The 23,800-nt window shown below is 44.5% G+C and overlaps 2 protein-coding genes and 1 pseudogene across 2 annotated transcripts in view; 2 read left to right on the forward strand and 1 right to left on the reverse strand.

Moving 5' to 3' along the window:
• Positions 1-3,364: 3,364 nt before the first annotated feature.
• Positions 3,365-10,545, forward strand: LOC116895797 (oligosaccharyltransferase complex subunit OSTC-like). The gene is made up of 2 exons (XM_032896937.1): positions 3,365-3,427; positions 10,072-10,545. The coding sequence occupies exons 1-2, from the start codon at positions 3,365-3,367 to the stop codon at positions 10,543-10,545; spliced, it is 537 nt and encodes a 178-aa protein (XP_032752828.1).
• A 6,539-nt stretch (positions 10,546-17,084) lies between these two features.
• LOC116895421 lies at positions 17,085-17,453 on the reverse strand (annotated as a pseudogene).
• A 2,379-nt stretch (positions 17,454-19,832) lies between these two features.
• Positions 19,833-23,800, forward strand: part of Ints3 (integrator complex subunit 3) — a 50,198-nt gene continuing 46,230 nt past the window's right edge. Inside the window, exon 1 of the mRNA XM_032897859.1 lies at positions 19,833-20,616. Within this exon, the coding sequence (XP_032753750.1) occupies positions 20,470-20,616 (147 nt within the window). The 5' untranslated portion in view covers positions 19,833-20,469. The remainder of the gene's footprint in view (positions 20,617-23,800) is intronic.

Here is a 23,800-nt window from a genome sequence, read left to right on the forward strand (position 1 = left end):
ATATTTAATATCACAACAAACCCTTTGCATGTTAAATTTATTGTACTATTTTACAAGGACATTTTGCTATTTTTTTGTGTTCTGAGACAGGACATCACTCTGTAGCCTGGCCTGGCCTCTTGAACTGCTGGGGTTCTTCCTCCTTCCGTCTCCCAAGTGTAGCAGTTAGAGATGTAAGCCCCACACACGGCTTTAGCAAGGACCTTCTTGGTTTGTTTTGTTTTGTTTTGTTTTGTTTTGTTGAGAAGTCAGAAGACAACCTCTAATGTCACCCTCAAGAGCACCATCCACCTCTTTAATTTTTTTTTTTTTTATAGATTCATTTCAGTTTATGTATGTCGGGTGTTTTGCCTGTTTGTATATCAATGCACATATGTGTGCCTGGTACCCCTAGAGCCAGAAGAGGGCAGTGGATCCACTGAAACTGCAGCTACAGATGGTTGTGAGCCACCATGTGGGTGCTGGGAACTGAGTCTGGGTCCTCTGTGAGAGCATCAAATGCTCTCAACTGCCGAGCCAGCTCTGCATCACCTCCATCCACCTCGTTTGAGATGAGATAGTCTCTCCTCAGCCTGGAGCTTAACAATTACACTGGCCAGTGAGCTCCATCGCCTTCCCACCCCCCATGCTGGGAAAACAAGGGTGGCCCTTATGCTTTCAAGGCAAGCATTTTACAGAATGAACTATCTCCCACTCCAACAAGGACATTCTAATGAGAAATGGGCCTTTTCAGTGCATGACCATGATTAGTTTGGACCACTGCCTTGATTCAAGTAAAGGCATCCACAGGCTTATTCTCACTGTTTCCACACTTCTGATACAAAAGGGCAGTCAAGGGGTTGGGGATTTAGCTCAGTGGTAGAGCGCTTGCCTAACAAGCACAAGGCCCTGGGTTTGGTCTCCAGTCCAAAAAAAAAAAAAAAAAAAAAAAAAGAAAAAAAAAGGACAGTCAAAAAGGAAATAATGTGTTGATGTAATGGTTTGTATATGCTTGGCCCAGGGAGTGGCAATATTAGAAGTTGAAGTAGGTGTGTCACTGTGGGTGTGGGCTTTAAACCCTCATCCTAGCTGCCTGGAAGCCAGTAGTCTGCTAGCTGACTTCAGATGAAGATGTAGAACTCTCAGCTCCTCCTGCACCATGCCTGCCTGGATGCTGCCATGTTCCTGCCTTGATGATGATGGACTGAACCTCTGAACCTGTGAGCCAGCCCCAATTAAACGTTGTCCTTTATAAGAGTTGCCTTGGTCATGGTGTCTGTGCACAGCAGTTAAACTCCTAACTAAGACAGTTGGTGTTAAGGAAATCCCATCAAATCCCTCAAAGTCTTGGGTCTCTAGGATCATATTGTGAGTACTGTTGTATTACCTGATATAGAGTAGGAGAACATAATTGGTACAGTCTGAATCGCAGAGGTCTCAGAGTCAGGAGGTAGGCTCCCTTCTCCTTTTCTGGCTTCTCAGTGCTAAAATACCAGACCCTGGGCCTTGCCCTTGACAAGCGCTCTACCACCAAGCCTTATTCCCTTTGGTTTTGAGATAGGGTTTGCCAGCCTCTGTTTCAGAGTGTTAGACTAACAAATTCATATATACATACATATATATATATGTATATATTTTGCCTACATGCATATACACTGAATGCATGCCTGGTCTGAAGAGGGTGGATCCCTTGGAACTGGAGTTACAGATGGTTGTGAGCCACCATGTAGCTGCCAGAAACGGAACCTTGATCCTCTAAAAGGGCAGACAGTGTTTCTTAACCACCACCACTGAGTTATCTCTCCAGCCCAGCACAGAGCCTTTTGATTTTTATTTATTTTGTGTGCATTTGTAAGGGGTGGGCTCACATAATTCACAGTGTATACATGGAGGTTAGAAGATAACTTTCAGGATTCATTTCTCCTCTCTGCCAACAGCTTTACCTATTGAGCCATCAGACTGGCCCTTGGCGAGGGATCCCTTCAAAACTCAGCTGTGATGTGGGAATTAAGACAACTCCTCTTGCTTAAACTCTATCCCCCATGTTGGTATAGGCAAATCTGAATTTGCCCACTGCCCCTCAGTACTTGCACTGGTAGAATGTTTGCCTAGCATGCAAACTCTAACACTGCATACGCGTTGTTTGGGTGTGGTGGTGATTCAGTCCACCATTCTGGAGAGACAAAAATCTTCAGTTATTAAGTTGGAGGATAGTCTGGGGCTACATAACCTGTCATAGATAAATAAATGAACAAATAAATAAATAAACAAGCAACCAAGCAAGCAAAGTCTGAATCCTTCTTTCCCAAGTCACCTAACACCTTCCTAAGCAGTCCGGCAAGAAGACAAGAATGTGGGGGAGAAGTTTAGCTTCACTTCCCCCACAGAGAAGGAAAGTGCCAGACATTTCTTCAGTACTATCCATCAAATGCAGACAGGCCTCTGCCCTGACCTCCCCAGGCCTCTTCCTGGAGTCTGGGCCAAATAAACCTGGAGGTAGGGTGGAACACCAGGGGGGGAAAGATAGGACTATCAGGCAGTCACTACTCCCTCATACACCAAAGGTGGCTTTGAAGGTCAGATGTGATTTACTGAGCGAGAGCGGTTATGAGGTTGGTGCTTGGATGAAAAGCTCAAGAGAAGCATAAGGAAAGATGGTCGCCCTGGCAACCACAGCACGCTCAACTTTCTGTGGGCCCTGGTAACCATTTTAACTCCCAAGCCCAATTCCACCTCCCAGGAACTGTAGACAGTCCCCTAAAGAGAGGCTATGATGTAACTATGGGGACCTATGAGGTGATACTCGGGCATGAGCCATCCAGAGAGAATGGCTTTGGGGAAGAGAGACTGGGATGAGGTGGGGAAGGGGGTGGGGAGCTGGATGACTGAGGAGCTCCAGCAAGACAATTCTAGGAAATTGCCGGTCAGATCCTTCCGGGGCAGCCAGGCTCCAGCGGGCACTAGGAGGGGAGGGAACTGGGAGGGGGCCCCCCCGAGGAGACGCCAAAGGAGTAGATGATTTCTGCAACCCCAGAACTTTCACTGGAACTGAGGAGATTTCCTTCCGGAGTTAAGCCCCTGAAGCCAGGAAGAACTGTGAAAACCATTACTGAAGGGAAGGGGGATGTGGGGTGGGGGAAGCAAGTCCGCCCCTCCCCCAGGCGGGGGCTCCCGCCCATGTAGGAGGGGCTGTCTAGCCTCAGCGTTTCCTGGGCTGTCCAGCCCACTGGGTTAGAAGGAGGGGTGGAGAAGGGCAGCAGGGTTACCCTGGAGTGTGGTTTGTGTAATAACAAAAGCAACAATTGGCATTCAGCTGGGCCTTACAGTTGACAAAGGCTTTCACATACACATTTCACGTGTCATCAGATCACGTGACACCCCTGCAATGGGAGGGAAGACCAAGCAAGGCGCCCAGCTGCGAGTAGGCCCAGCAGAGGTCCAGCTGTGGGTAGGAGGACCTACAGCCCTAGCAAAGCCAGGACCTGGAAAAAACAGAGCTGACATAAGCAGACAAATATCCTCCCCCACTCCCAGCCGCTGTTTTCTCTATGTCAAAGAGCTCGGGTAATTTCTCATAGTGGTACATTTAGTAATATTTCTGCGAAATAATTTGTACCTTGGAGGACAGATCTATGAAATCTAATTAATGGCAGAGACCAATTCTGCAGCCTTGAAGTCGTTTTTAAATTAAGGCGCAGACAATATCTTTAAAATAACCATTAAAAAATGCCTTTCAAGAAGATTTCATCTCTCAGGGTTGGAACGCAACTAAGTTGAAGGATTGGGATGCTGGTAAATCCCCACAATGGGGATGAGGAAGTTCAAGAAGGTGTGAGACTACGCTGGAGAACACAGCTCTGCTCTGTCACTAGAGGAATTTCTTTCCCCTTTAGGGACCTCCATTCAATTAAAACTGGATCCTTGACTACTCCACAGGAAAGAATTTCAGGATAAGCCAAAGGGAAGCAAAGTTAGCTTATTAACTAGAATTATATAGGAAAAGGACCATATGCAATCTGAAGGCCCAAGACATACAGGTACGAGGTTGCCATTGGCTGTTTTTAAAATGACTATGTACCCAGGTGGTGGTGGCCCAGGTTTTTAATCCCAGCACTCAGTATTTGGGAGGCAGAGGCAGGCAGATCTCAGAGCTGTAGGTCAACTTGGTCTGGGTTTAGTTCCCAGCACCAATAAGACAGCTGACAACTGCTGGTAACAACCGTTCCAGGGGACCCAATACTCTCACACAGACAGCATGCAGGCAAAACACCAATGCACGTGAAATAAAACTAAAGAAATTACTTTTAAAAACGTTTTTAAAAATTAAAAATAAATGAAACAAGAATAAAGAGTTTGTCTACTTACTTTGCTAAAAAATAAATAAATGAAACAATGGATATATATTTGTGTGTGTGTAGATATACACATACACATATTACTCAAAGAATCTACACATACACATATTCAAAGAATCTATACACATACACATATTACTCAAAGAATCTAATTTACAATACAGTTTAAAGATTAGGTAAGGCTTGAAATTTAAAGTTAAAAGTTTTATATATTTATAATTTAATTAACTTATTTAATTTTATTTTACTTGGGTTAGAGACAAGGTTTCATGTAGCCGAAGATGACTACTAACTTCTGTTGCCCCAGCCTCAATCCCTGTCAAATGCTGGGATCACAGGTGTGTACCATCTCACCAGCTTGTATGATTCAGAAGATAGAACCCAGGGCTTCCTGCCTTCTAGGCAAGCATTCTACTAACTGTACCACAGTCTCAGCCCTACTTTTTTTTCTTTAAATAATTAATTTGGGCTATGGAGAGATGTGTCAGTGAGTAGAATGCTGAGCAGATACTGGGTACCCAATGAAAGCCTGGAGCAGCAGCCCTCATCTATGAAGACAGTAATGGGGTTAGAGAGGAGCTCACTGGCCACACAATCTAGCCAAAGCCGCAAAAAGTGACAGTAATTGACTGGATACTTGATGTCAACCTCTGCTAACACTGTATGCATTGCACACGTGTACCTGAGCATTCATATATATACTACACGGAAAGACCGCAAATGAATTCTGGGCCTGGGGATATGGTTCTGTGATAGAGTGAATGCTTGGCACATGTGAGACCCTGGAGTCAACATAAAACTACAGGGAAGAAATTTCTTTCTTTCTTTCTTTTTTTTTAAAGATTTATTTATTTCATGTATATGATTTCATTGTAGCTGTTCTCAGACACACCAGAAGAGGGCATCAGATCCCATTACAGATGGTTGTGAGCCACCATGTGGTTGCTAGGAATTGAATTCAGGACCTCTGGTAGAGCAGCCCAACCCCGCAGCCAGTGCTCTTACCCACTGAGCCATCTCTCCAGCCCAGGAGATTTCTTTTGTAAAACAATTGTTAGGTGGTTTTGGTGTTTTGACTAGGCTCATATATTTAAATGCTTACTCATCAGAGAGTGACACTATTTGAGAAGGATTAGGAGGTGTGGCCTTGTTGGAGTGGGTATAGAGGAAGTCACTGGGGGCAGACTTTGATGTTCAAATGTTCAAGTCAGATTGCTACCTCCAGACCCAGATGTAGAAGTCTCAGCTCCTTCTCCAGCACCATGTCTGCCTGCATGCCGCCATGCTCCCTGCCCTAATGATAACGAACTAACCCTCTGAAGTGTAAGCCAGCCCCAATTAAATACATTTTTCCCTAGGAGTTGCTGTGGTCTTCGTGTCTCTTCACCGCAATAGAACACTAAGACCGTGGCTTTATGGGGTAGAGTTTAGATTTAGGGGTGAGAGGACTGGCACCCCAGCAGAGTTCAAACTTGCTAACATTCTGACCCTGAGGAAGCATGGTTTGCTGATTTTAACATCCTCATTTGAGATTAAAAAACAAAATCAGAGCTGGAGAGATGGCTCAGTGGTTAAGAGCACTGGCTACGGGGTTGGGAATTTAGCTCAGTGGTAGAGCGCTTGCCTAGCAAGTGCAAGACCCTGGATTCAGTCCCCAGCTCCTAAAAAAAGAAAAAAAAAAAAAAAAAGCACTGGCTGCTCTTCCAGAGGTCCTGAGTTCAATTCCCAGCAACCACATGGTGGCTCACAACCATCTGTAATGGGATCCAATGCCCTCTCCTGGTGTGTCTGAAGACAGTGGCAGTGTACTCACATACATAAAGTAAATAAATATATTTAAAAAAAAAACAAAAACAAAATCAGAAAACAGCTCATTGTCCCTGTGGGCAGATTTGACTTTATTAGCTAAGGTGACGTTTTCTGACTGACAGTCAGCAGAAAAGGCAATCTAGCTCCCAGAGTGAAGGATTTTTCCTTCCTCACATCCGCCTCCTTTTCCCTACTTTTGACCCTGCACTGGCTCAGGTTTCATTCCTGAGGGAAGGGATGGCAGGAAGTAACTTGTCAAGCTACATTCCAGCCCCTCCTTAGAGAAAAAGCATCTCACCTATGTCGTTCCACACACACTGCTTCCAGTGAGAGACACGAATGCAGAGACTGGCTGTCCTTTAAAAACACAGATTCTATAAGGCTGGAGAGATGGCACCCACTGCTCTTGCAGAGGACCAGGTTTCAGTTCCCAGCCCCCACATAGCAGCTGTAACTCCAGATCCAGGGAGTCTTTTGGACTCCAAGGGCATTGCGCATGTATGGTGCACAGATATACATTAAGGCAAACACACAAAAACATGTTTTGGTTTTGGTTGTTTTGTTTGCTTTTGTTTTTTTTGAGACAGGGTTTCTCTGTGTAGTCTTGACTCTCCTGGAACTTGCTCTATAAACCAGGCTGTCCTCAAACTCAGAGATCCACCTGCTTCTGCTTCCTGAGTGCTAGGATTAAAGGTGTGTGTCGTCACTGCCTGGACCAAAAAAAAAAAAAAAAAAGGAAGAAGAAGACAAAGGGGGGGGGGGGGGGGGGGTGGAGAGATGGCTCAGTGGTTGAGAGCACTGACTGTTCTTCCAGAGGTCCTGAGTTCGATTCCCAGCAACCACATGGTGGCTCACAACCATCTGCGATGGGATCCGATGCCTTCTTCTGGTGTCTGAAGATAGCTACAGTGTACTCATAAAATTAAAAAAAAAAAAGCGTGTGTGTGTGTGTGTGTGTGTGTGTGTGATATACTTTTAATCCCAACACTCAGGAGGAGAGGCAGGAGGATCTCCGTGAACTTGAGGCCTGCTTGGTCTATAGATCTAGTTTTGCAGGACAGCCTCGGAGAAGAAAGGAAGGAAGGTGAAAAGAAGGAAGGAGAAAGGGAGGAAAAGATTCTACAACTGACTATACCTTTTAAAAGATTTATTTATTTGTGTTTTTGTTTTTTGAAACAAGGTCCTCCACACACTCTTGGATATACTGGAACTCAATATGTAGTCCAGGCTAGCCTCAATCTCAGAGAACTGCTTCTCAATTGTTGAGAGTAAAGGCCTATTCCATTCTGCCTACCTTAAGATGTCTTTTTAATTATGTGTATTTGTGTGTGGATATCTGCACATGAGTACACATGCCAGAAGAGGCCAAAGATGTCAGATCCCCTGGAGTTAAAGGGTGGAGATAAAGGTGGTTGTGAGCTGCATGACATGGCTTCTGGGAATTTCAACTAAGACCCTAGGCCCTTGGGTCTTCTTCTGCCCTGAAGTTAATTCCACTGCCCCAAGGACAGCTGCCTAGTCACGTACTCAGGAATCAGGTGACTTCACCAGAACCACCTCTCCACTGAATTTGTAAAGTACAGGTGAGGGGCAGGTACAGGACAGAAGGAGGCCTGTCATTGGAGGAGAAGGAAGGATGGGCAGGAGAGAAGTTTGAAGGAGGAGGAAGAGACAGGACAGAGGAGAGGGTGAGAAGGCATGGCAAGTGATGTTAAGATTCTGCTCTGTGTATTTACAGGTTGTTATCAATGTTCCTAAAGGGATGGATGGTACCAGGCTTTGTATGTTAAAGTGGGCAATTATATCTTATCAATTGGATCTAAGATTATTGTATTGTGTGTTCCTTTATGTGAGGGTTTGAGTGTAGGAAAGTGTGCGGCTGGCACGTGTTTCCGCCAAGATACCTAGCAGACATCTTGGGACACTGAGGTGCCGGACAACATTAAATCATTTTTACTTTTTATATTTTTACAACAACACTCTGCAAGAGCAGTATTCACGTCTTTTATTTTATTATATTTTAATGTTTTTTTTTTCTTTTCTTTTTTTCGGAGCTGGGGACCGAACTCAGGGCCTTGCGCTTGCTAGGCAAGTGCTCTACCACTGAGCTAAATCCCCAACCCCATATTTTAATGTTTTAGTGTAGAGAGACAGGGTCTCTCTACATAGCTCTGGATATCCTGTTACTCAAACTATGTGTATGAACCTGGCCTCTAACTCACAAAGGTCTGCCTGCTTCTGCCTCCTGAGTTCTGGGGCTAACGGCATGAGCCACTGTTCACTCTTAACCCCTGGGCCACCTTTCAGCCCCAAGTATCTCTCCGAGAAACTGTGGCAAACCTTTGGATTGATGCTACTCCCCCAGTTTACTGCTTTGGACAGTAGATGGTCTCTGTCGGCTATTGCTTGTCCTAGATCAGATCAGCTTGTCCTGTCTCTGCCCACCAATTCCCCGCAGGCAAAAATTAAACCAAAGTACCATTTAAATGTGGATACATTCACCCTTCTCTCCCGATGAACTCCGTAAATTGTTACTTATAGCACTTGTGCATATATAGATGATGGGCAGTGTTTGAATCAGAACAGCCCCCAGGGGGTCAGCTATTTGGGTGCTTGGTCACCAGGAAATGGCACTATTTCAAAATATTCTAATGATTAGAAGATGTGGTCTCTAGGGTGTGGGGTGTCACTGGGGAAGGGCTTTCAGTTCTCAAAAGCTCACATCAGGCCCCAGTCTCTTGTTTCTCTACCGTGGACCAAGATGTAGTTCCCAGCTATTGCTCCAGCGTCTGCCTGTGTTTTCTTGTCATGGTAATGGACTAATCCTCTGAAACTGTAAGCAAGCCGCCATTAAATGTTTTCTTTCATAAGAGTTGCATTGGTCACAACGTTTCTTCACAGCAATAGAACAGTGACTAAGACATGCAGTATGCATTAATCTCCAATTGATATGGTTGTAGGCTTAGAGGTGCAGCATACATGTCGACTATCGTTGTGTTTTTATTTTCATTTGTTTGTTTTTTCAAGACAGTGTCTCACATGTAGACCTGGCCATCCTGGAACTTAGAATGCAGACCAACTGGCCTTGAACTCAGGGAGATCTGCCTGCCTCTGCCTCTGCTTCTGCCTCTCAGCCCCTCTGTCCCTCTGCCCCTCTGCCTCTCTGCCTCTCTGCCCCTCTGCCCCTCTGCCTCTGCCCCTCTGCCCCTCTGCCCCTCTGCCTCTCTGCCTCTGCCTCTTCCATGAATTGAAGTGATTGAAGGCGTATACCACTACACCTCATGTTTGTTTTTATCTTTTTAAAAACCATAATGGTTTTTTTGCATGCGTTATAATATCTGATAATGTTATACTTGTTGGGGTACCCCAAAATGGGGTCACCTAAGACACCAAAATGGATGACCCATGTGGGAACCAGTCCCTTCTGGGAAATGGAAATTAAACGTTCTGCACTTCTTAGGATCTGCTGAGCCCTTGTCTCAGAAGAACAGCAGGACCATAACCTCCTGCTATACTAGTGGCCCGTCCCATCCCCCGCCCCTCATAAAATTTGGTTTGTTGCGGTCCTTTTTGCCTGCCTCAGTTCCTTTTCCTTAGTGTTCTCTCAACAGTCTCCCGCCAGACTAAAACCACCTTATAAAACCCAATCTCCTCTTTTTGACCGGACTGTCCTTCCTCCTCTTGGAGACAGCCCAACAGTTCCTACTCTGAATAAAGCTTTGCCTTTCAGCCTTAGTGCAGCTCTCATGGTCTGGTTCTCTAGTCAAGCCACACAATACTAAAATATGTTCTCATAAAAACTCATCTCAACCAGGCATACTGGTGCATGCAGAGGCAAGCAGATCTCTGAAAATTCAAGGCCAGCATAGTTTATGTAGTGAGTTCCAGGACAGCCACAAAGCAAAACCCTGTCTTGAAAACAAACAAGAAAAGGCTGGCCCTACTGCCATGGACATGGAGTCTTCTGTACCGAGTCCCATTTTTAGTGCTCGAATGTCCCAACTTGAAGCTGAAGAAACCGCTCTGGGTGCACATGCTCTTGGCTATGACGGTGTACGCCCTGGTGGTAGTATCTTACTTCTTCATTACCGGAGGAATAATCTATGATGTTAGTGTTGAACCTCCAAGTGTTGACTCAATGACCGATGAGCATGGGCATCAGAGACCAGTAGCTTTCTTGGCTCGTAGAGTAAATGGACAGTATATTATGGAAGGACTTGCATCTAGCTTTCTGTTTACAATGGGAGGTTTAGGCTTCATAATCCTGGACCGATCCAACGCACCAATTATACCAAAACTCAGTGGGTTTCTTCTTCTCATTGGCTTCGTCTGTGTTCTACTGAGTTTCTTCATAGCTAGAGTATTCATGAGAATGAAATTGCCGGACTGCCTGATGGGCTAGTATCTTTTGAGAAGAAATCTGTGGATCCCGGCTTTGCTTCTGTTAATTAAGTTGTAAAGGCTGAGCCACTCCCTTGTGCAATATGGAAAAGAGTGGCGTAACCATTGCATGGAGTGAGTGACACCCTAGCATGCACAGCACAGCTAGGCTGGAAGTCGTGGTGTCAGAGACAAGTACACTACAGTGTTTTTCCTGATGACCTACCCCAGTGTACCAGCTGTGCTAAATGGCATTTTTTTCTTAGTTTTTTATTTCTTTTTTTTTTTTTTAAAGATTTATTTATTCATTTATTATATATAAGTACACTGTAGCTGTCTTCAGATACACCAGAAGAGGGAATTGGATCTCTTTACAGATGGTTGTGAGCCACCATGTGGTTGCTGGGAATTGAACTCAGGACCTCTGGAAGAGCAGTTGGGTGCTCTTAACCGCTGAGCCATCTCTCCAGCCCCCTAGTTTTTTATTTCTTTTTTTTTTTTTTTTTTTTTTCCGGAGCTGGGGACCCAACCCAGGGCCTTGTGCTTGCTGGCAAGCGCTCTACACTGAGCTAAATCCCCAACCCTTTAGTTTTTTATTTCTTAAAGAAAATATACTCCTCCTAAAACTTTGGTATTGAATAAAACAATTTTTTTACAACCCCCCCAAAAGATAAATAGGTATTCATTTCTATTTAAAATATATTTTAAGATTTGTTTTTATTTTTAATTATGTATCTGTTATGATTTGAATGAGAATAACCCTAAAAAGCTCAGATATTTGAATGCTTGATCCCCAGTTAATAAAAGTGAAGGATTGGGGTTGGGGATTTAGCTCAGTGGTAGAGCGCTTGCCTAGCAAGCGCAAGGCCCTGGGTTCGGTCCCCAGCTCCGAAAAAAAAGAACCAAAAAAAAAAAAAAAAAAAAGTGAAGGATTAAAAAGGTATGGCCTTATTGGAGGTTGGGCTTTGGGGTTTCAAATGCCTATGCCATATGGTTAGCTCTCTAACTCTGCCTTGTGGATCAGGTTTAAAGTCTCAACTACTGCTCCAGGCATTACATGCCTGCTGCCAAACTCCCCACCATGATGACCTTCACGGAGTCTAACCCTTTGGAGCTGTGATTTCTGAATGAAATGCTTTCTCTTATAAGTAGCCTCGTTCGTGATGTCTTTTTTCTTTTTTTAAGAGTTATTTATTTATTATATATAAGTACACTGTAGTTGCCTTCAGACATACCAGAAGAGGGCATCAGATCCCATTACAGATGGTTATGAGCCTCCATGTGGTTGCTGGGAATTGAACTCAGGACCTCTGGAAGAGCAGTCAGTGCTCTTAACCACTGAGCCATCTCTCTAGCCCCTGTTCCTGATGTCTTATCACAGCACTAAAAGAAGCGATTAAGACATTGTGTGTTTGCATGAGGGAATGTGCGCACAGCTACCAGTGGAGTCCAGAGGCAAATGATTTCCCCAGAGCTGGAATTGCAGATGCTCCAGCTCTGAAACTCCAGTCATCTGAAAGAGCAGAAGATGCTCTTAACCACTTACAAAGGGTTTTCACTTTTATCTATACTTTAGTGTGTGTAAGCATGAATCACTGCTTGTAGAAATCAAGAGATGGGCTCTCACCTTCCACCATATGGGTTCCAGGTTGTCAGGCTTGGCAGCAAGAACTTCCATGGACTGAACCATTTCACTAGCCCCTCATCTCAACATTTTGTGAAAATAAATAAATAGTTCTAAATATAGAGGTATTAGGAATATTGGCACCACTTCTCTGTTACAGAATATTTGAACCTGTTTCTAGTTAGGGTGTGGCTCAGCTCTTAGCACACATCTTTAATCCCCTCTGGCTGGAATATAGACACCCCCTTAGTATTTACCTTTAATGCCAAACAATGAAGATAAAGTTAGTTTGTAGAAGGAGGTACCCATGTAAAAGTGATGTCTAGTCGAGTAGCAGGAAAAGTAACCAATCAGAGGCAGATTTGACAGAATAGGATACACCCAACTCTCGTGAGAAGAGAGAAAAGGGGAAGCTACTTAAGAGAGAGTACAGTAGAGGAATACAGGAGAGTTCCTGGACAGCAGTGCAGTAGAGTTGAGAGGGAGAGTAGAGCAGCAGAGAGGGAGAAGGAGGCAGTTTAACTGGGAGAGTTTTCCAGAGGCACATTGAAGAGAGAACAAGCTAGACACAGGTAAAGACAGATGAGCAAGGGAATGAGAAGGAGCCAGAGGATTAGAAAAGATTGCTAGAGTTAGTTTGAGGCCAAGCAGAGCAATTCAGAGGCTGAGAGAAAAACCAGATTAAATAAGTTAGCTGGGGGAGGAGTTTGAACTGAGTTGAATCAGCCAGCCAGAGAGAGCCCAGAAAGAACTAGGTCTGGGTGAGCTTATTCAGCAGTAAGTTTCAGAGGCTGAAAATATTCTAGGCTAAGGTTAGACTGTCCAGAGGTTAGAAGCTCCCAGGACTAGGCTTAGGTTAGCAGACAGAGGCAGTCGGCCTCAGAGACAATTACTACAGGCGACTAAAAGCCACATTTGCATTTCCTACTAACTTGCACAGTGCCCTACAGAAATAAAAATCCTGGGGCCCAGGAGATGGCTCAGTGTGTAAAAGTATTTGCAGTACAAGCAAAACCTGCATAAAAAGCTGGATACAGTGGCCTAGCACACTATCTCAGCAATCCTGCAGTGAGATAGAAGGAGGAAACAGAATTGGCTGGAAACTCATAGGCCAGGTGGCTTGGCACATACAGTGCCAGCAGCAGAAACAAGAGAGACCTGGCCTCAAAACAAGGTCGAAGAAAACTGACTCTCAAAAAGTTATCCTCTGAGCTCCACACATGTGCTGTCCTATGTGGGCATCCTATGTGCATACCTATACTCTAGACAGTAAATAAAAACGTTAGCTGGCTCTGACGGCACAGAACAGTGGACCTACCACTTGGGAGGTGAAGGCAAGAAGAGTTTATGGTCATATTTGTCTATACATGGAGTTTCAAAACCAGTCTGGGATACATGGAGAAGGAAGATGCAGGGGAGGAAAGAAGAGAGGGAAAGAAGGAAGGAAAAGCTACAAAGAAAGAAAAACAGAGGGAGGCACGTAATCATTCATGGTTGTGACCTTCAGTGAAGGGAAGGAGAATGACTTCAAAATCTAGAATTAGGCAAAGCCCTGGGTTCGGTCCCCAGCTCCGAAAAAAAAGAACCAAAAAAAAAAAAAAAAAAAAAAAACCAAAATCTAGAATTAGGAGAAAAAGCAGAGGTTGTGTAGTCGAAGATTTCAATCAGGTCTTAAACTTTTTGCAAAACAGCTATGAAAACTCTGGGTGCAGTGGTACACTCTAACCCTGACACTTGGGAGGTGATGGATCAGAAGTTTAAGGTCACCTTGAGCTACATAACTAGCCAAGAAAACAAACCCAAGGAAATAGCTGTGGTTATACTGGAAATTTCCAGGAGTCTCCAGTTATAAGATCATGGCTTTGTTTGTGACAAAGGACTCAAGCCCAAGGCTGGTTTGCAACTTTGTAGCTAAGGATGGCCTTGAACTTCTGGTTCTCCCACCACCAGACTGCACCATCATGGGGTGTTTTTTTGTTTGCTTTTTGTCTGTTTCAGGGCTGGGTATGGCTCTGTGGAAACGTCATGCTATTTTTAAACAGCTGTAACTAGAATCTTCTTCCTCAGTTAAGCAGATACTGAAATCCTTAAGAGTTCCTTTGGAAGAAATCCTTTTGTTTATAGAAGATAACTCTTTTTTTTTTCTTTTTTTCTTTTTTTCGGAGCTGGGGACCGAACCCAGAGAAGATAACTCTTAAACTAGTGCCGTGGCACACATTTTTAATCCCAGCACTTGGGAGGCAGAGGCAGGTAGATCTCTGAATTTAAGACCAACCTGGTCAACACAGTGAGTTCCTGTACATCATCATTGGGTTGGAGAGATAGCTCAGCTGTTAAGAACACCGACTACTCTTTCAGATGGTCCTGAGTTCAAATCCCAGCAACCACATGGTGGCTCACAACCATCTGTAATAAGATCTGAAGACAGTGGGGTTGGGGATTTAGCTCAGTGGTAGAGCGCTTGCCTAGTAAGCACTTAGGCCCTGGGTTCAGTCCCAGCTCCAAAAAAAAAAAAAAAAAAAAGATCTGAAGACAGCTACAGTGTACTTATATATAATAAATGAGACAATCTTTTTTTTTTTTTCTTTTTTTAGGAGCTGGGGACTGTACCCAGGGCCTTGTGCTTGTTAGGCAAGCGCTCTACCACTGAGCTAAACCCCAACCCCAATAAGGCAATCTTAAAAAAAACAAAACCAAAACACCAGATCAGCACTGTCTTGAAAAAAACAAAAAACAATCTTGCTCCTATGTCACTGTTTAAGGAAAGTATTCTTGTGGGATTGGGGAAATAGGTTTGTCGTTTTTTTTGTTTTGTTTTGTTTTTCAGTACTAGATATTGAATTTAGGGCACCACACAAATGCCCTACCATTGAGCTATGTCCCAGCCCGTGATAAGCTTATAATGTAATTCTTGCTTTGCTAGTTGAATATCCTGAAAAGTATTTTGTAATATTACATTCTAAGAGGAACTAGAAGATAATCCAGTTATTCCTATACTATTACAGCAGAGTTAACTAACATTTGCTTTTCTGAAGGAAACTCCTGGGAATTGAATCTAGGGCTCTTCACTCAGGCTAGGCAATCACTTCCTTTACCATGGAGCCCTATTTTACTTTTATTTTGAGACAGGCCTTATTATTTTCCCTGTCTTGGCCAGAATTATCTGTAGCCCAGGTAGGCCTACAAACACCAAATCACTGAGAAACAAAACATAGGAGAACTTAAAAAAAGAAAGAAACAAAATTTTAAAATGGTAGAATAAGGGGTTGGGGATTTAGCTCAGTGGTAGAGCGCTTGCCTAGCAAGCGCAAGGGCCTGGGTTCGGTCCCCAGCTCTGGAAAAAAAAGGAAAAAAAATGGTAGAATAAGCTTCTAATCCCCACACTTAGAAGGCTGAAGCAAAGGGATTTTTTTAATTTGTTGTTCTATTGTTTTGTTTTGAGACAGGGTTTCTCTGTGTAGCCCTGACTGTCATAGAACTTTCTCTGTACTTCAGGCTGGCCTTGAACTCAGAGATTCACCTGCATTTACCTCCAAGTACTGGGAGTAAAGGTGTCTGTCACCACAACCAGCTGCATAAATACTAGTCTTATAGAGGAGCTGAGTTCATTTCTCTTCTTTTTTTTTTTTTAATTTTTTTTTTTTCCGGAGTTGGGGACTGAACCCAGGGCCTTGCGCTTGCTAGGCAAGCGCTCTACCACTGAGCTAAATCCCCAACCCCTTTGAGTTCATTTCTCAACTCGCCAATCACGACTGCCTAGAACTCTAGCTCCAGGCTAATCAGAAGCCCCTTGTCTTCTCAGGCATGGCACTCACACACGCACACCTCACACACATCACACATATGCATACACATAACTAAAAATAAAAATAGGAGAAAATCTCTTTTTGAAAAAGGTTCAGCTCAGTGGTAGAGCACTTGCCTAGCAAGCGCAAGGGCCTGGGTTTGGTCCCCAGACCCGGAAAAAAAAAAAAAAAAAAAAGAAAAAGAAAAGAAAAAAAAGGAAAAGGTTCAGAGGTCATTAATTATTCATTAAATTAGGGAGAAAAATAAACTGGATAAATGTCAGACATTAAGTTGTACAATTGTGTTTGTAAGGAAGTGTTATGTTTTCTCTTTGCTCTGGCATTGCAATAGTGAGGTAAATCAGCAACAAATAAACTAATAGAGGGAGTACACAAATTTATGGGCATTAAAAGCACCAAAGTTAGCAGGAACATGGCAGTTCAAGTTGTAATCCCAGCATTTGGGGGGCTAAGGCAGGAGGATTGCTATGTGTTCCACAGTCAGTCAGGAATATACATCAAGACTCTGTCAAAAAAAACAAAAGACAAAGTGAAACCCAATACATAAATAGACAAATGTCAGAGGGAAAGCCAGCTCAGGTGTCTCCTGTCCATGAATCCCAGTCCGACCACTAGCTCCCACGTTAAAAATGGGGTACAGCAAGAAGCTTGTGATGCAGTGCCAGGGAGGTGGGGGTTGACAAGGCCTCCCTAGCCCAAACACAAGCCACAAAACCAAAACTAAGAATAAAAAGCAAAACAAACAACAACAATAATAAAACACAACGTGGATTGTCCCTAAGGAATAATACCAAACACATTTGAGCAAACACATGCTTGTTCAGGTATAAACACACACACACACACACACACACACACACACACACACACACACACACACACACACTATGCATATAAAATTAAAAACTACCCTAATCCCCATTCTACTTTATTGTTTTTTGTTGTTTTTGGTAGCCCTGGCTGTACTGAAATGCAGTATATAGACCAGGTTGGTTTTGAACTCACAGAGCTCTTGCCTCTGCCTATTGTATACTGGGATTCTACGTGTGTGTGTGTATGTGTGTGTGTGTGTGTGTGTGCGCGTGTGCGTGTGTGTGTGTTTTCAGAATATGGAAATTTATTACTGTTTCCATTTTCAAAATTTTATGATCTTGGTCTTTCCTTCTTGCCTTTGTACAGAGCCAAAAGAGACACATTGGCTACTTTAACCACCTTAAAGCAGATCAGGAACATCACCCACATCGGGAACTCGAATGCTGTGATCATCTTGTCGTTCTTCACGAGCTACACCCTGACACACTTCCGGATGGCAGATTTAGCTGTTTGGCTTCAACCCCTACTTTTTCCAGCACAATTCCCTTTGCATGAGAGGCACCCCCAAACAGATGGCCTTCAGGGTGTCCCCAAGTGGGCTTTCTTGTACTGTTTATCATGCCACTTCTGGTCCGGTCGGTGACTGCGGAGCTTCTGGGCAGTACGGAGACTGTGACACTTGCCCATCTTGCTAGGGCCACCGGCCTGAGAGAAAGTTCTGGTTTTTACATGGGCTCTGGAGACCCAAAGCCCACGCCTCACACTTCAGGACAGACAATTTTTACATTGTGCCATCTCTCCAGCAATCTGCTTCTCTTTCTTCCTCCTTATTTTTCATGAGGTTGCTCTCAAACTCACAGTGTAACAATCCAGCCTGGCCTTGAATTTTTAGCAGTCGTGCCTCAGCCTCTGAAATCCTAGGATTACAGCAATGAGCTGCACTGAGTTTTCTTGTTTCTCAGTTCTGTCATCTGTAAAGAAGATAGAACTTACTCTGGTGTAAATGGATTAAAACACACAGTGTTTCTGCATTCAGCAAACCTTTGGTAATTCAGTTGTTTTAATTAATATGTATGCAAGAACTGTATGTTATTTCCTGACCAAAGCACAGTGATGGGAAGCAAACTTTCCTATAAAAAAATTTTTTTTTAAGTCAGGCATTTTTGTTGTGTTTTTTCCCTCCCTCCCTTCCTTCCTTCCTTCCTTCCTTCCTTCCTTCCTTCCTTCCTTCCTCAAGACAAGATTACTCTGTGTAGCACTGGTTGTCCTGGAACTCACTCTGTAGACTAGGCTGGCTGGTTTTGAACTCACAGAGATCTGCCTGCCTCTGCCTCCCGAATGGAATGTTGGTATTAGAAGCATGTGACACCATCTTCCGGTTCTTTTTTAAAATATACACTTAAGAATCTGCATGCATTTGAAATGTAAGTAAAGAAATATATCTAATAAAAAAAGAAGAAAAAATCTGCATGGTGCTTCTTATCCACTTGAGGGTGCTGGGGATGGAACACAGTTTTGCAGATGGAAGGCAAGCACCCCATTCCCAGCCCCCCACTACACTAACTTCTATATAGTGCCTACTTAAAGGTACTATAAGGCACAAGTTGTGGTGGTGCACACCTGCAGTCCTGACTCTTGGGAGGATCAGGAATTGAAGATCATACATAGGAACAAGTGTATCAGAAAAACAATAAATGAATTTTAAAAAGTAAAAAAGTGCATGGAAGTTCACTGGCAGGGAATTTACCTATTTTGAATCCCTGGGTTCAACTGTCAGTACCAAAAACAAACCCAGCACACTTCAAAAAATGGAAACAATATGCAGTATTTATACATCTTTTTCCCTTCCTTCCTTTTCTCCTTTTTTCTTTTTCCATCCAATACATGTGCCCTGGGTATATTAAGCTATTCTAATGACTTGTTTGTAGTTCAAAGGCTGAATCAATCCTTTACACCTAGAAGGAATTCAAAGCTTACTCAGGAGGATTGTAGAATGCCGGAGTGTTTTTGGAGATCGGCCAGTCCAGGTCTTATTTTATTTGTAATTAGGATACAGAAGTCCCTGGGAGGATGAAGCAGAAGGAATGCCACAAATGTGAGGCCAGTTTGGGTTCAAGAGTGCTTCACTCCCCAAAACAGTAGCTTATGGAACTTGGAATTCTTCCCAAGGACACTGTTAACAATTTACCTGCCCACTGGCCTTTTAAATGGATAGTGCGGGAAAATAGGCCTATACCTATGAATGCTACGAATGCGGGAGGGAAGGGGAGCATGAATTTGATGGCTCAGCTTCCCAAGTGTTAGGATTACACGGATATACCACGACGCCCACCTTAGATTGTTCAGCAATCGGTTCAGACGCCTAAAAATGAAAACTTTGTGGAGACGCACGGTAAAAGAACTCTCATACAATCGAGCCTTACTATGATCACAACAAACCGCAACACTCTCAATGGATTCTGTGTGTAAATACAATTGGCTTTAGTGACATTTGTCAGTCCCAGAGCCTCAAAAGACGACGAGGTCCCTCACATCCCTTAGTAAATTGTATTAAAGCTAGTGCTGATACGATTCTAATTATTTGGTTCGCACTAGTGAATCAATGCACTTTTTTTGTTGTTTTCAAGTTCTTACTAATAATTGCACACCCAAGAGCTCAAACTCTGGGCGGCGTGTAGCATTCGTAGTTCAGGAAGTAACTTCAGACCCTGAGGGCGTTTGCTACGGAACTGCGTAAGGGTTGGGGCTCGGCAGCTCCTTTCCCAGAACTGCCACTTATGGGCTAGGTTTCCAGTCTCCCAGACTACCCAAGGACAACGTTCCGAACACCTGTAGGGAGTGGAGCAAGAGGGAAACGTCGCGCATGCGTGCTGGCGCGCGCAGGCGCAGCCCGGCTTTTTCCGGATCGCCCAGCACTAGCACCCACTCCGTATCTCCCGTCCCGCCTCCAGATGCATAGGAAGGATGCGATTGGACACACTTGTTGCCCGTCAGACCAGACTCAATTCTTCTCCCTACAATTGGCAGCCCGGGAAAAGGCCAGTCCGTCGTCGTCGGCTTACTCCTTAGAGACCTGGCGCCACCGCGGAAGCCGCTATTGGCGGACGCCCGGGACCGCGACTGCTCACTTCCGGCGCCGGCGACGACTCTGCCCGCTCGGGCACTCTCAGCCTCCCCCGCCCTTCCACCATGGCCGCCTCTGTGTGGTGTGGGGAGAAGCTGGTCCTCCCATAGCGCTCCGGCCGCATCCTCACCCGCTAGGGGCCGGATTCCAAGGAACCGCGTTTCCCAATCCCGCTGGGAAGGTTTCCCACCCCCAATTCAGGGCCAGGACTCCTTCCCACACCTCGAGAGGCAGAAACTTAGGGTTTCCCCTCCTTTCAGGATAAGAAGCCAGAGGGTTCCCTCTCCACTTCTGCAAGGGTGGCAGCCTTGCCCACCTCTCTGCAGGGCACAAGACCCTAGTCTACCATACTTCTGCGCTAAAGCTCTGCCCCAGCACGGCTACTCCAGAGGGAGCATCTAGAGAACCCGCGTCTTTCCCCTCCGCAGGAGAGGAGGCAAGAGTGCGGAAAGCCAGGCCTGTCGGCCTCCCTCCCACTTGTTCCTCTTGCTCCTCGTCCTTGGCAAGCCAGAGTTCTCCATTTCTAGGACTTAACACCCGTCTACTCCCTTGACCTCTTCCGGTCTCCTGGCTGCAGCCATGGAGTTACAGAAGGGAAAGGGGACCGTAGCAGCTGCTTCATCAGGAGCAGCGGGAGGTGGAGGAGGAGGAGCGGGAGCAGGAGCCCCAGGAGGGGGGAGGCTGCTACTTTCAACCAGTTTGGATGCCAAGGATGAGTTAGAGGAGGTAGGTGTGGGGGGTGGGGAAGGGAGTAAGGAATTGGGTTGAGGAGGGATGCTGGAGCGGATATGGGGTGGGGGTGGGGGAGAAGAGGCCTTCAAGTTTTTTTTCTAAGGCAGAAACATTGCTCTTGCTTCCTGCTCCTGGAGGAAGAAGTGTGGGTCAATTTCCTGGACAGGTTGCCCTAGTAACAGCTGCCGCTATTAAGAAAATGGGTGTGAGGGGTGTTGGTTACAGAAGGGATGTAGCATCCATATTGAACAAAGTTATTTTCATTTCTTCCCACATACACACCAGTAGCTATCTAAAATATCCACCCTATTTGAGAGTGTTAAGTTGAAAAGTATATATGTGTTTACAGGCAGGTGTCTGAGGATTGGCAACTTCCTACAGACTTGGCCCCTCTTCTTAGATGGTATCATTGACTGTGTGTGGATACAGACAGTTGTCAGTGATTTTAACCGAGCATTTATAGAGTGAGTGAAGACTTACAAGTAAGTAGTATCTAGTTTGGTTATATCAGTCATAGCAGTGGGGTAAGCCAGTATGTAGGGGACTGAACCAGAGAGTACACACACACACACACTAAGGAGAGATCCAGGAAGCAGAGGCAAGTGAATCTTTGTGAGTTCAAGGCCAGCCTGGTCTATAGAGTGAGTTCCAGGACAACCAGGGCTACAGAGAGAAACCCTGTCTGGAAAAACCAAAAGAGAGAGAGACAGAAAGACAGAGACAGACAGAGACAGACAGACAGAACATGAGTGTCCCTTCCTTGTTCTCCCCCTGTGCTTGACTAATAAGAGATGATCAGTGTAGCTCCTTCCACAGCTCGCACACAGGAAGACTTACTTAGGGTGTATGGCAGACTAAGGCATGAATGTCAAACTGTTCTAACATTAGTGTTCAGTTCAGTGGTTGCCCAAGGATGGGGGAGGCCCCGAACAGGCCCTGTCTCCTCACAGGCTGTTTCCCTGACACTATGTCAATAGTCCTTTATCACATGCTAGAGTAGGCAGGGAAACTCAAAGTTGAAAAAAATATTAGATTGCCAGGTGTGATGGTTCACATCTGTAGCCCTAGCATTTGGAAGGTTGAATCAGGAAAGTTAGTAAAGAGGGCCAGAGAGAGAATGGAAATGAATGGTGAGTGTGTAGTGAGTTCTAGGCTAGCAGGGGCATCATTAGCTAGACCTTGCCACCAGAAACAAGAAACAGAGAAAAAGAAAATACTGTAGATCACAAGATGATGGCACAGACACACAAAAGTAAACTTTATAGCCCTGCACTCGAGGCAGAGGAATCTCTGTGAGTTCAAGGCCAACCTGGTTTACATAGCAAGCTTTAGGACAGGCAAGACTACACATAAAGACCCTGTCTCAAAAGAAAGAAGTAAACTTAAATTAAAGTGACCTTATAGCAACTTTGTGGTTTATCCACCAGTAGATGTCTGGCTGGCTGGAAAGTGAGTTATGTTTTCACTGTATAATTCTATATGCCTTTAGAAAAGTTTGCTATTTCTGTTCTCCTGCTCCTCCTTTTTCTTCTTCTTCTTTCAATCAACTAAGGTAGGCATAATTAGAAATGTAAACTTCCAAGCCAGGCATGGTTGCCCAGGCACAGGTTTGAAATCCCAACACTCCAAAGAGGCTGAGGCAAGATGATTGTAGGTTCAAGACCACTCTGTGTCACCATATGCCCTACCACTACTACAGTTTTTCCTGTTTCAATTAAAATTTTTCTTGTGTGTGTGAGTGATATATGTATGTGTACACTTTGAAATGTGCGTAGAAGTCAGAGAATATCTTTATAGAGTTGGTTCTCTTCCAATTTTTGGCAGGTCCTGAGAATTGAACTTGGGTTGGATATTTGTCCAGTAAGGCTCTCCATCTGCTGAGCCTCTCAGCAGGCCTGTTTAACTTTTGAGATAGTGTCTGAATATGTAGTCTACCTAGTCTGAAACTTACTTTTCTTCTTCTTCTTCTTTTTTTTTTTTTAAAGACAGGGTTTCTCTGTGTAGCCCTGGCTGCCCTGGAACTCCCTCTGTAACTCAGAGAGATCCTCCTGCTTCTGCTTCCTAAGCACTGGCATCACAGGCGTGCAACACAACTTTCCAGTTACGTCTGGAACTTAACTATGACCACTTTGTCTAATATTGAACCTGGCTAGCACCGGAACTGTAGGAGGGTTAAAAAGTCAGTAGGTAGCTGACTGCCCTGATCCTTCCATCAGAGCAACTGAATGACAAAGGGTTGGATGAGGGTCCGTTGATTCTTATCTCCATTCCTATAGAATCCTATATGAATCCCTGATTTAATTTGTACCATAGGATATAGTACAGCATCCTTTCCTGGACAGTAAGTGACAGGCTGGAAAAGATCACAAGAGAGAGCAGAAGCCTCTCTTGCCTCTTAGGTTCTTGCCTTTTTAGACTCTGAGAATGAACTTTCAACTTCCTAGGGAGAAAAGGGAGGGGTTGTTTGCTTCTGTCTGATTTCTTTCATGGTGTGGATGCTTCCAGAGAATCTCAAGCTCCCCCTTCCACACTCCACTTTGCCCTTTGTCCTTCACATCTTTTATTTTCCAGCTTGTCTTGCTACACACACACCCCCATGGGTGTGGTTCTGTTATCCTACTAGACCATAGTGTGTAAAGGCAAGGCTAACTGGCCTCTTCTTCCTCTGTGCCTCCCTGAAGATCTTTACACACAGAAGTTATCAACACCTGTTGTTGACCAACTGACCTCTGCTCATTCTCACTTGGTAACTTTCCATCACAGGCCTATCTGTTTTCCAGGAAAATAGGTCTGCTTTTTTGCCTCTATGTGCTTAAAGCGTGTTAAGTCTGATAGGAAAATAAGAGAAGACTGTAAGGTGTGCCAGCCTGAAGTTTAGCATGTCAAAACAAAGTAACACCTAGCAAGAAGTCCTGAAAAGGTAGATGAGGGTGTGAAGAGGTGGTCATAGCTGAATGTGATCCACAAAGGCCCTTCGCTGTCCTGGAGTAGGAAGCACTGTATAAGATCATCTGGACAGGGTCTGTGACTCTCCTACCCTGGGGAGTGTTTGTTGTATCCCTTCTTCTCTTTGACCCCATTCCTTCCTTTGAAGACAGAAGTATATTTGACCATCCCAATCCTAATTTGGGGAGGGAATGAGATAAAAATAGTGCCAGAGATTGGAGTCTAGAACATG

This window comes from Rattus rattus, chromosome 3, assembly GCF_011064425.1.
Source record: "Rattus rattus isolate New Zealand chromosome 3, Rrattus_CSIRO_v1, whole genome shotgun sequence".
In the NCBI taxonomy this organism is placed as follows: domain Eukaryota; kingdom Metazoa; phylum Chordata; class Mammalia; order Rodentia; family Muridae; genus Rattus; species Rattus rattus.